This window comes from Dendropsophus ebraccatus, chromosome 9 (genome assembly GCF_027789765.1).
Source record: "Dendropsophus ebraccatus isolate aDenEbr1 chromosome 9, aDenEbr1.pat, whole genome shotgun sequence".
Taxonomy (NCBI): domain Eukaryota; kingdom Metazoa; phylum Chordata; class Amphibia; order Anura; family Hylidae; genus Dendropsophus; species Dendropsophus ebraccatus.
Genome location: NC_091462.1, coordinates 47,022,120 through 47,035,907, shown reverse-complemented (window position 1 = coordinate 47,035,907; position 13,788 = coordinate 47,022,120). Strand labels below are relative to the sequence as shown.

The following is a 13,788-nucleotide window of genomic DNA, read 5'->3' as shown; positions in this document are numbered from 1 at the left end:
TTTCTCTTCAATATCTGGACTATTAACTTACAGGAATGTGCTGTTGCATCACCCAGCACACTTCCCACACGTTTATCTAGTCTCCGTCCACAAAACTTATACGTGATCACAGCCGAGGAACGTCAGGGGATGCAGAGAAACGCCCAATGGACGGTGACTACCAGATGATTACCTGGAGCTGATTTGAATACAACGCCACAATTTTTAAAAGTGAGTTTTTGGCTTATATGTTTTATGGACGGAGGGTAGAGAAACATGTGTGGGAAGTGTGCTCGGTGATGAAACACACTCTGGCTTGCTTCTGTGGCTCCCGGCATCTGAAAATCCCGCTGAGCCAATCAGTGCCCCCCGCAGCAGCCACTGATTGACTCAGTGGGACACCCAGGCACTGAGCCCCCAAAGCAAGCTGGAGCGCGGACCGGTAATGTATGCACCAGGCCACGGGGAGGGCTAAGGGGGCTGCCTTTTATATACTCTCAATGGGATGACAATTCTGTGACAGTTAATGGATCCGCAGCGGATTTTGCTGCGAACTCGCAGCGTGAAATGCGCTGTTGAACCGCCATGTGTGAATCTAGCCGAATAATAGATCTGAAGGCTGCAGTACTGGACTTGTTGTTATTAATCAGATTTTATATATAAAAAAAATCTTCTTTGCTTATTTTATTAAAATCCTGTATGCACACTGAAACCAAATATATTCCCAAGGATCTCTTGTACAATAGCTGCAGAGGTTGTGGTCAGGAACTAGCTTAACACACTATAGATAGAACTACAGGGAAGAAAACTGTGTATAATGTATGCCAGGATCATGTTTTTGTCTGAGCTGATAATCTCATGACACATGTTGGGATATAGTAGGCAAAGAAGGATGAGTCTGTACTTTTAAAGGGGAACTTTGGAGATTTTTTTTTATTTTTTATTAACTGGTGTTATTCAGATTTTCAAATCACTTCTAGTCAAAAATCTCAAGTCTTCTAGTACGTATTAGTTGCTGTATGCCCTGCAGGAAGTGGTGTATTCTTTGTAGTTTGATACAGTGCTCTCTGCTGCCACTGTCCAGAATAGCAGAAAAGCCTCATAAAAAAACCCTCTCTTTGGGCCAGTTCACACGGAGTAAAAGAGGGGAAATTCTGTGACGGAACTCTCTGCTGCGGAATCCCGCCAGCCTCAGTGTCCTACAGTCTATTGGAAGGCTTGCACGCCTTCTCTCTCTGCACCTCTCCGCTCAAAGAATTGACATGTCAATCCACACAAGCCCTCACAAAGACAGACTGTATGACAGTGAGGCTAGCAGGATTCCGCAGCTGAGAGTTCCGTTGGGGAATTCTGCCCCTTTTTTTTTCTCTGTGTGAACTGGCCCTTTCTCTGGACAGTTCCTCAGACTGATAGCTTTCTCATAGTCTTATGCATGGACTGTAGAATTTTTGCACTGAACATACTCCTCACTCCCCTCCTCACTGCTTACAACAATTCATAATAGCAGAGACAGACTCTAAAATAGATTTACTAGCACTTGGGATGCACACCATGTAAATTTGACTCTGCAAAATGTATTATTCCATTGTTTTACAGCAAGAAGCTAAAAAGTAAGCCAAGTGTTGTGCAATTTACTGCCTCTCTGTTTATGTATAGGATTGGTTATAAGAGAGTCCACAAAAAAAACACACTGAACATATACAGTATACAAATAAGTCCCAGGAATTACTGATGGAAGCAATCCATTTGATTTCTGTGGGATTTATTATAAATCTGTCTCTGAATAATTTATCATTCTGTTCCAGAACCAGGAAGACAAAATATCAGCTAATTTTGCTGCTGCAGTATGCTCAGATATCAGTGTATAAAGTGATTTAGAAATGATATAGAGCAGGGATGGGGAACCTTCGGCTCTCCAGCTGTTGCAAAACTACAAACCCCATCATGCCTGGACAACTAAAAGTTCCCCATCTCTGATACAGAGGCTTCTACTTACGTCTGCTGGTGTCACTTCATGGCATGTGGGGTTAATCATGCATTTACTGTGAATGGAGCTGGGAAAATCAGTGTTACAGTTGTTTTAGGCACGTGTATAGTAGTATACACACTTCACTAACAAGAGTCACAACAGAAACCACATTATAGAAAAGCATGTAATAAACATATCAGAGATGTTGCTACAAAAATGTAAAATGAGACTGGAGGAGGGTGCAGAAATTGTAATTGCATCATGTGTCCAATAGAGGCAAACAGCTCATTAACCACATAATGATATGGATGTGCTATAAGTAACATGTCCTAGTTGGAGGGCCTCCATAAACATTTTACTACAGGGACCCATTACCCTTACATTCTACCTCTTAAAGCGTAACTGTCATGTTTTTTTTATTGCAGAAATCAGTAGTATAAGCTATTTTAAGAAACTCTGTAATAGGTTTCATCAGCCAAAAAAGCCTCCTTCTGTACTCAAGAAGCAATCTCCCAGCCTCCCCCCCTGACTTCTTATCTGTACATTATCAGGCAAACACGTCTTCATTACAGAGAAGCCAGTGAAGACTGGTTCTGCTCTCTCCATTGTAAGCCTATGAAGGGGCAAACAGCTCATTAACCACATAATGATATGGATGTGCTATAAGTAACATGTCCTAGTTGGAGGGCCTCCATAAACATTTTACTACAGGGACCCATTACCCTTACATTCTACCTCTTAAAGCGTAACTGTCATGTTTTTTTTATTGCAGAAATCAGTAGTATAAGCGATTTTAAGAAACTCTGTAATAGGTTTCATCAGCCAAAAAAGCCTCCTTCTGTACTCAAGAAGCAATCTCCCAGCCTCCCCCCCTGACTTCTTATCTGTACATTATCAGGCAAACACGTCTTCATTACAGAGAAGCCAGTGAAGACGGGTTCTGCTCTCTCCATTGTAAGCCTATGAAGGGGGGAGGGGCTGAGGGAGATGAGGGAGCAGGAAGAGGTGACATGAAGGTCAGCTGTTTGTAGATTGTCTGGGCACCTAAACCGCTAAATTCAGGTGTCAGAAAGGTCAGTGCTTATCTATGAACTTACTGAGAGAAGATTGCAGGGTGTTGTGCTTTGCAGGACTGCTCCGTGCTCAGTCACTCCTAACAGCCCCTCTCCATAGCCACATAATGGACACAGAAATCCTGCTTCATCTGATGTGAGGAGGGAGGCTGGGAGATTGCTTTTTCAGTACAGAAGGAAACTTTTTTTAATACATAAAACCTATTACAGAGTTTCTTAAAATCGCTTGTACTGTTGATATTTAATGTTTTCAGAAAAATGACCCTGAAATGACAGTTACGCTTTAAGCATGGGTAGGGAATAGAGATGAGAAAACTTTGAGCATGCTCGTTTTCGTCCTAACGGGAACGTTCAGCATTAGATTACTGCTGGCTGAAGAAGTTGGATGCAGCTCTAAAGCTGCCTGGAAAACATGACTACAGCCATTATTTTTGGTCACTATTTTATACCAAAACCAGGAGTGGATTGAAAACACAGAAAGGCTATGCTCACTCACTGTTGAAATGTAGTCGATGGCCACCATTTAATGGCAAATAAGTGCTGTTATTTTAAAACAGTGGCCGATGTTATGAAATAACGACCGTTATTTGCCGGTAAATGACGGCCATACACTAAATTTCAACAGTGTGTGAACATAGCCTTTCTTCAATTTTCAATCCAATTTTCAATTCTTTCAGTTTTCAATCCACTCCTGGTTTTGGTTGCACCCTAAACTGTTAGAATAGGTGTCAGAATTAAGTTGCAAACGTGTTAGGATTACTCCTTTTACACCATATGTAGGTTTTGATCTCTTAAAACCAAGTTTTGAGTGTATACTGTATATAGATATAGTATAGATTGAGATACTTCCAGTTATACCATGATGTGATTGATGTGACAGTGGTCTCCTCAGAGAAGTGGTCCATAGGAGAGGTTTTGCTGTGTTGAAATGATAGCAGAGCTCTTGGTTGTTACTGCTTTGCCTCCAACCTTCCCTTGCAATAGTTAGATCCTGCTTGGTTGCTGTGGGAACAGCACTGTTCTTTTTTTGCATTTTTTTATACCTTGCCTACATCTTCTCTTTATTACAGCATTAGATATTGTATGTAATTGAGGTATACATTACCTTTTTTAGTTGAGCAGTTTAGGGGTCACCTGTGTATAAGTCATGCAACCTATTCCTGTTAACAAAAGATACACTTTCAATAATAGTAATGTGAATAATAAGCCTTTGGGAAGCTGGTTTGAGTAATCACAGTGTCGACTTCACTATTGCGTACATCGCATCCATGAAAGGTCACTTGGTTTTATACGTGTGATTTTATTTTTATTTTTTTCCCTTTCTTCAAGGTTGAAGACACATTATGCATCTTATGAACCACTACTCAGACAGCTACATGAAAAATACCAAACAGTCTTGCGACAGAAGATGCTGACCAGCCTAGAGAGAGACCGAGCTGTTGGAGAGGTGATGACTTTTCTGTAATAATTGCATAATAAGGCTTCTTTCCTGTGATCGTTGTGGTTCCCTGCAGTCACCTATATCGATCGCATATTAAAAAGGACATCATTGTTCTCTCGTCAAATAGAGAGCAATACTTACCTGTAAATCTTGGTAAGACAAGTGAGTATATATGGTATTGCAGCTAACCATTATTGATTTTGTTAAACTTTGGTTATCTTAGGGACTAGTGCTACAAGGGAAGACCCCATCGGCCAGCTATTACCCATCTTACACTTACACAGTACAGGAAGGCACAGCTATTATCCACTAATTCACATACCCCTCTTCTTCTTCTGTAATATCTAGATGCCCAGCTTCAGCCACAGTCCGAACTCTTATTAATTTTATTTATTTATTTTTAGAAAATTTGTACAGTAAGTATTCTGTGAGAAAATCCTATCTAAAGTGAAAAAAAAATCTAGTTCATCTTGGTTCTTGATGTCTCAGAAGTTGGAATCGCTGTAATTTTTCATTTTTAAGTTTTGTTCAAAATCCTCATATAGATTTGATTTACTCTTTGTCTTTCTAGGTGACTGGTCTGCAAGCTACCCTAAAGAGTTTGGAATCTGGGCATAAAATTGATCTCACTGTGAAAAAAGGTATTTTATCTATCTGTCCGTCTATTTATCTATCTACAATATGTATCTATTTTGGCCGGTCACTTACGACCTTTTAAATGACCCGATCTTTGGCCATTGCTTGCAGTGCCTTAACACAGCATGAATGAGAGAGCAGCCACACCACATAAATAATCATGCTGGACTTTATTCCTACCCATGCATGTTTACCTTGGTGCAAACAGCTAAGCTATGGCTCTAACTTCCTGTATTGGAGAACTCTCACATCCTGGCTGAATGAACCCTTAATTGTAATACCACAGACAACCTGAGGATAGGTCCGCCACTATTTTTCGAAGACCCTATTTATTTATTTATTTATTTTTTATAGCCCCTTTTATAAGGTCTTACATGGCTTTGTCAATTAAACAGGCGCTTTTACAAAAAAACATCACATTTTTGTATCCGTCAGGTCTAAGTGTTCAGACATTGACTGATCAGGAACCTGGCGCTTTGTCATGTAATGTAAGTCTATGGGACCGTCTCTCTCTCACACACAGACAGAGCGGTGAGAGCGACATGTGACAGTGGGCGTCTCTTTCCCCTGATCAATTGCGGTCTGATCACTTGACTGATGAACTTTTGACATGTCACTGGTCTCTGGTGACAGGTATGCTTTAGAAATAATAAAAAAATTACTAAATTGCCAAAGACCCAAGATATGAAGGGGTTAATTCAATTAGCACTGAATGTAGAATCTAAAATTACATACTGTAATGACCTTATACAATCTTTATATCCATAATAAAGCAGCTCTTGTGCATACAGATACATACTGTAAGTCCCATGTTCACATTGCCCAACATCAGGGGGTGGGAATTATCAACGCACAGCCAGCATACTTTGTACAAAAGGCACTGATATTTGTGTAAACTGTAAATTATTTGCCATTTTCCTGAAATACACCCTGCTTGTCTGATGGTCAGGCAGAAGGCATGGCAAGGTGGGGAAGAGGCCATGATTTAAGCTGGCTAGCAGCTCTGGAGTTGGTGTAGATTTCTGCACCTGCTGCACCTCAGATTTGTTGGATTTACTGAGAAGTTTGGGGTAAATCTGGCATGGGGCAGGGCTTTATATTAGATTGGCATACTTGTTTACTAGTCTTAATAATTTCCCCCCAGATGTTATGTGTAATATGGTAAATCAACTGAAAAAATATGCATTTTTTTTTCTTAACAAACTCCAGAAAGCTGGGATCACTTATGCCCAGACTATTTTTTAGTCATGCAGAGCAGACTGCTCTGAAAGTTGTGTTATGTTTTTTCTAGGATCCAGATTGCTTTATAATACAAAGAATCCACATTAGAAGAGGTGGCTTTGTCAGATCCATGTGGTTTGGACATCTTTCATGTCCTTATGTTTAACACAAGTCTTTTTGTTGAATGGCAGCCAGTGCCCCATGACACAGTGCAGCCAGCACACTACCCACTCACAGTGATGAATAATAAGGCCAGTATCTCTGACTATAAGATCACTCTTCTCTTTATTAAAGCTCAACAAACACTACGTCCTGCAGGGCTGCGAGAAAAAAGGAAAAAGTTTGACAGGACCTACGCTGTGTTCATGTTTACAACATTATCAGTTTTACAGCTGTCAGAATAAAAATGGCAAACTGTTGTACAAATCTTATGAGCTCGCTTATCAAAGGCTCGATGTATTATACAAAATGTCAGAAATTGTAGAAATGCACCATCTACTGTCTTCATTATTGCTATAGATACTGGGAGATTTACCCAGTGGTTTAAGGATTTCTTGTAAATAGCCTTGTAATCTCCACTGACCTTTATGTAACTGACTTAAGGTGATGATCTGCACAATGTACACATTTACCAGGAATCCTATCTGTTACTTATCGAGCACAGGTTATACTTCTATTTGGGAGCCAGGATACAAATTGGCTCATTATGACTGTGCTGGCTGCTTCATTCACCAACCTGTAGCTCACCTTTCTTTATACTTTGAGTGTGTTTTCTATGAATGCTACGGGTTCTGATACAATGAACAATATTTTAGCTGTTCTCTCAGTTAGCAAGTCGGCTTTGTACAAAACCTCAATATTGTGAACAGGAAGGTACTGTACTGTATATGCAGTAATACCTGGGTTCTCGGCAGGGCTATGGAGTCGAAGTCGTTTTGTCTGGAGTGGGAAAAAATGTACCGACTCCAGCTTTAAAAAATAAAATTTTAAAAATTGTATAATTGAATTTTGATACGAATTTTATAAATGTTCCTTATTGATATAGTTTATGTCTTATCAATCTAGGGACCTTATTTATTAAAACCAGAAAAACACCTTCTCACATACAGTTAGTAAGAGTGAAGCATTTCCTCCATATATCAGTAATAAAGCGTTGGCCCTAAAAGTTGGTGGTTACTATAGTCTATTTGGCAGCTTGTTTCTGAGCTGGAAGAGTCCATTGTGTAGGGGGAGCCTGTGCTGTTCTCTTTCTGGATGCTGCATGATTGTACATGAGCAGCAGTGTAATATGAAGATATCCTATGTAGTGTAGAGGGGAGGAGGAGAAGCCTTAAGTAGTACAGCTGTAAACTCTGTCATCAATGTGGAGTTTTTTTGTTTTTTTTTTCCTCTGGGAAAGGATTGTGTTTTTCTTGAGTGTGCTATGGCTGCAGGAGGCTGTGTGTGCAAGCATGTGTGAGATGGCTGCAGCAGGCTGCATGTGTGTTAGAGAGAGAGAGGGGCAGAACTTAAAATGGTATTCTGGGCAAAAGTAAAAAATCCAGGTAGGACAGAGGGTTGTGGGATCATAATAAAGAAGTCCTATTTACCTGCCCCCATGTCCTCGCAGTGCAGCATCATAGCTTATGGTCCCCCGCTGGGCACCTTATCTTGTAATGTCACGGCCTCACTCAGAAATGCCCATTTAGCTCATCAGAGAGTGAGGCAGGACACAGCTGCAATGATTCAGGAGCGCAAGGCATTTCAGGAGAACAAGGCAAGTTAGCTAAATGAATGTATTTGCAATAATATATAACGTGACAAGCCCAATGAGATATGTTATATAGTTGAGATTGGAATACCCTTTAAGAGTTTAGCTGACTATATTCAGTCAATTAAACTGAATGGATTCACTACCAGTGGGCAATGATATACATTATCATCTCTTTCCACAACATGTGTATTCACAACATCCTGGGTTAATGCAGTGTGCCAGCTAAGATAATAAAGACGTATAGTATTTATTACCCAGAAACCAACTTAAGATGTGTCTTACAGGTGGTACACAACTATGCTTAGATGGTGTGGAGCCAAAAATGAATTTTCCCTTAGTATGGGGAAATTTGCATCTGCCTCATAAAGTTTTAATTTTTTTTTTTTTTTTTTTTTTGTGGGCTGAAAATACAAAAGGCGCTCCCTGGGTGAATTGGTAAGGGACAAGAAAATAGTAGTAAACTGTGAGGATTGCACTCACCCAATGGGGTTGTGCTGCGAGCACAACAGCTATTTGCATATGTTAATGAAATATGGTGTCCTCAATGCAGCCGCTCTAGAAACTGGGGACGAGGAGCTTCCTGACTTCATGGGTTCAGAACATGGAGAGTAAAAGTGCAGGCAAAGGAAGATATGGCTATAACTTCCAAAAGGAGCTTGTTGGCGCAAGGAGAAGCAGTGGATTCCGGAGTCCATTAAACTACTTTCATTTGCATATAGGCAACGCGTTTAATCATTTTTACCGTATCTCTTTTCTTCCATACCCCAGACGCCTGCAGCTTGCTCTGCCCTTCATACTGTCGCAGCATATGGCGGAGATGCGGCTGTCTTTTAGCTCCCCCCACAGTATGCAGCGATCGCAGATTCTCCAGTCCGGTTCCGAAGTGTTTCAACACCCACCCTATAAGACTATACCCGGCATATAAGATGACCCCTGATTTTTGAGTAAATATTCTTAAACTAAAAAGTAGTCTTATACGCAGGAAAATACAGTAATTGAAGAAACCACTGCACCACAAAATAGGGAAAACAAAACCCAGATACTGGCAATTCCAGGTACTATTTATCATGATGAAAACAAGGATTTTGGTTTATCTTCACACTGTATTTTATCTAACATTTACGAAAACATAAGTTTGAAAAAGTATCCTTACCCTTCAAGGTGTTTGCATACAGCGCTCGCATTACCAGAATGGTAAACTTCAATATTGGCATATAATGTTCCTGAAGAAAACTCCAGTGATCTGGTGTCTTATAAATATTTTACTTCTGTACTTTCTTGCTGCCATGAATTAGAGCCCCCACTATACCGTACCAACTGTTTACTTAGCAGCGCTCAGTCTTTACCGCTCAGTAATTTCTCATACAGAGACTGCAACACTCTTTACAAATAAAATTCCATTCCTAAACGCCCCAGGCTTTCTATCGCTTTATTAGTGTTATTTGTTTTTGCCAGATACAATTTTGTCTGCACAAACAGTTGCAAGTAAAGAATCGCACTGGGCAATTGATTTGACACAACACTGTTATAGCAGACGAAGATTAAAATGATCAAGCTGTTTGACTACTAATTCTTAAAATGTTCGGGAAAGTACAAGCAGACGTGTCGTCCTGCCTGTTCATAAATCTCACACATTGGGTGGCACTATAATACCCATTTTCTTATCAGTCAGGGTTTGTTTTCATTATGGCTGATTTAGTGCAGGATGCTTATGTAACAAAAAGATTTACGGTTAATAGAGAACCTCACAGTCAATGAAGATCAAATGTCCTCGGTAAATCTTGGCAGAGGTTCTGATTTTTTTTCTCTCTTTTCCTGTAAGCTCATATTCATACAAGTAATCTAAGTGACTGTCCTATATCTTTACTGTGGCTTGCATCTAACATATTAAAGATTTTGGGGTTTAAATTAACCCCAAATACTCATCTAGCCACTGCTGCAATAGCTCATTTTACTGCTCACCTCTTCAGAATAGGCAGGCAGGCAGGCTGAGTGACTACTAGTGGCCACTACTGCTTGCTTGTTATATTCACTATCTCTGCAATAAAACCTAAAATATGCATCAAAACAGTGTCCGACTACCTCTTCTCTCCATGTTGCTACTGAAGCCAAGCAGATGTGAGAAAGTCATGGTGAAATTTTTCCAAAGAAGTAAAAAGACAGCATCCAAAAAATAGTGAAAAAACGTGTAGCTTTATTCACCAAGCCATGCAACGTTTCGGCTGTATCTCAGCCTTTCTCAAGCATAAGTGACAAGTGCCAAAGGGTAGTCCTTAAATACATAGGTGAATTACATACAGTGTAATTTTACAATCAATTCATAATCAACATGATAGACATATCCACAGCAATCAAAAAAACATCATAGGGGATATCTAATCCAAATCTCATAAGTGACGTGTTAACCATACAAACTGATCAAAATTCATGTGTAAAATAGTGAACATACAAACACCGGCAGTGTAACAAAGTTATTGGTACAGTGTAAATATAATTAAAAACATAATTACCAGCCCTGCCGCCAAACTGAGATGGCGTCCTGCATCATGTACACGGTCAACGTACACTGGGCATGCGCGAGCGTATATCAGAAGCTGCGTATCGCGTCACTGCGTCCGCGCATGCGCAGTGTCATAAGACCAAAGGTGGAAGACATTTTGGAAAAGGGCAAAATCGCCCAAAGGTACTAAACTTCCAACAATAGTGCTTGAGTCTCTCAAAAATATATAGGAGAGATTATGTGGCCATCACAGTGTAGTGTCATATATTATAAATCGGCTATTAGATGCATGCCGAAAAGTGAGCTCATGACTCATCTGTCAACCCGTGCCGTGTGAACGGACTCATATCATGACTGAAAAACCGCGCCGTGTAAACGGACTCATCACACTATAGAGGGACTAGCGAATATGCATGCAAAATGCTGTATCTGGGGCATTGGCTCAGTGAACATACACTGCTGGGAACGCAGTGAAGGACACTTCGCCGCTGCAAAGTCCCTCGAGCGTAACTCCACCCCCATATGTAGGGACCCACAACATGGTCATGGGACCCCACAACAGGGGTGTAACTCAACCCCGGTAGCCGACCAAAAGTTGATCTGGCCACCAAGGGAGTTGTACGAGGAGGAGCTAACCCAAATCTTAGCAATGGAACCCTTGTGGATCAACCATGCGTACCCTCAGTGTGCGTCAGTCATACAGGACATAAAATCAGTGATGCCATAAATCTACCAGAAATCATAAAACAAAAATATACCAAAACTAATCCACCTTTATTAATTAAATTTTTCGTCATGACTACTTAATGGATCGCGTGTCTCTTAGTAAAGTTTGTACTCTTTATTGGAACATTTTTTTTTTTTAATCCACACAAGCCATTGGAGGAGATTTATCAAAGGGTGTAAAATTTAGACTGGTGCAAATTGTCCACAGCAACCAATCACAGCTCCTCTTTTCTTTCACCAGAGCTGGAAGATGAGCTGTGATTGGTTGCTGTGGCCAGTTTGCACCAGTCTAAATTTTACACCCTTTGATAAATCTCCCCCATTGTGTCTGCTCATTGCCATTAGTATTTAAACCTTCGGCCCTCCAGGTGTTGAAAAACTACAATTCCCATCATGCCTGGACAGCTAAAGCTGGAGGGCTGAAGATTCCCCATCAAGCGGTGTCTGTGTTTGTCACAGGATAATGTATAATTTACAAGCTACAGTCTTTTCTGCAGACTTTGTACTTTGTTTCCTGTATTTGTAACCTCCATAACGGTAGAAAGATATAAAAAGTGTGTGTAAATTAAAACACACACACACGCGCACACATATTCCTATAGTGTATGTCTAACAGATTGGTTTCCTGGGGCCATGGGCAGCATGGTGACTTAGTGATTACCTCTGTTGCCTTGCGGTGCTGTGATCCTGGATTCAAATCCAGACAACATCTATACAGAGTTTGTTCCCCTTGTGTTTGCATAGGTTTTACCTGGGTAGTCTGGTTGCCTCCCATACTCAAAGCACTTTCTCGTAGTTTATATTGAAATTCAGTATGTAAGTCCCGATGAAAAACCAGTGTAAGTGATGATAATGTCTGTACAGTTATGGGGTACAGTATATGTTGCCATGATATAAATGGGTTAAAAAAAACTAAGAAAATTATAATATATCAAAAACTAAATAGATATGATATACCAGGTGACACTCATAGCTCCATGGTTCAGTATAATGCCCATGTGTCCATTATATGCCTTTTTAGAAGTGAACAGTGGTCAAAATGAAATGTGTACGCTGACACCTTTGTGATCTCTATTATACATACATACATACATACATACATATAGCAGTCTGTTCCACTCAGCAATCACCAATGTGTGCTATCAAAAGGAGGCTGAAAGTGTACCTGTCCTCATAAAAAAATGCGCTAATAGCCTCAGTTTGCTCCTCTGAATCGCTCCGTGTAATAAAGGCTTTGCATTAGGAGCTGGACTTATCACGTGACCGCTTTGTGCAGTCTTCTCTCTGCTTGTTCTTGCATCGGTATGGGTCTGAACACTCAGAACCCAGCCGATCAAAACTTTTTAAATGTCTGATATTTCGGAAGTTTTTTTTTTTTTTTGTATTGACAGTTTCATTTTAAAATGACACTCTTGGCTTCCCATGTAATGGAGTTATATGAATTAATTAACTGTATAATTTACTGTACATACAGTAAGTAGGAACAGTGTAAAAAGAGTACCACAGTAGCTTATCTGTAGCATTTAATGCAGACTGGCTAGCCTTCTGTCCCTATTGAACCATTAAAAGCCCCAATCAAGATTTAATTAACATGTCACCTGTAAGCCTTCCTTGGACCATATTGGGTAGGGAATATCAGGAACAATGGCTATGTTCACACAATGGTGAAATTGAGTGGATGGCTGCCATATAACGGTAAATAACTACCATTATTTCAATACAACAGCCATGGTTTTAAAATAACAGCAAATATTTGCCATTAAATGGCGGCCATCCACTCAATTACAACATTATGTGAACAGAGCCTTTCTGTGCTTTCAATCCACTCCTGGTTTTGGTTGCTATGAGGATCTGACATGAGGACCAAATACTGCCTGAAATATACTGTGTGTGAACCCAGCTTTAAGCTGTAGTGACCGGAAATGGTTTTCCAACAGTCTTGAAGGAGCTCCCAGAGATGCTTACCACTTGTTGGCCCTTTTGCCCTCACTATGCGGTCCAGCTCACCCCAAATCATCTCGTAGCACCCCATCACTCTCCTTCTTGGTCAAATAGCCCTAACACAGACTGGAGGTGTGTTTGGGGCCATTGTCCTGTTGAAAAATAAATGATGCAAAAGGACGCTGGTTGACCTCAGGGAGATAAACCAAAACACTGCAGAGACACCATCACATGTCTCAACGTCAGTGTATTCTAGAACATTGTGCCCTGGGAAATCAAATATGCAAAAGAACACTGCAGAGACACAATCACGTGTCTCGATGTCAGTGAACTAGCCAGACCTTCCTCCGGGAAGGAACAACCAAGCCAAAGGAATGTCTCCAATTAAGGAAATCACCTAAGCAAGGTATCTATCCACAGACAACTGTTTCGGGGGTTTTGTCCCTCATCAGTGTGGAGTAGGTTTCTGGCTAGTGGGAGCAATGACTAGTAATTGCATGCAAAAGGATGCTGGTTGACCTCAGGGAGATCAACATAAAAAAACACCGC

The 13,788-nt window shown here is 40.5% G+C and overlaps 1 protein-coding gene across 1 annotated transcript in view; it reads left to right on the top strand.

The window, feature by feature from the left end:
* SPAG16 (sperm associated antigen 16) overlaps positions 1-13,788 on the top strand; it is a 666,429-nt gene that overhangs the window by 53,290 nt on the left and 599,351 nt on the right. Inside the window, exons 7-8 of the mRNA XM_069983207.1 lie at positions 4,351-4,468; positions 5,034-5,103. Of these exons, the coding sequence (XP_069839308.1) occupies positions 4,351-4,468; positions 5,034-5,103 (188 nt within the window). The remainder of the gene's footprint in view (positions 1-4,350; positions 4,469-5,033; positions 5,104-13,788) is intronic.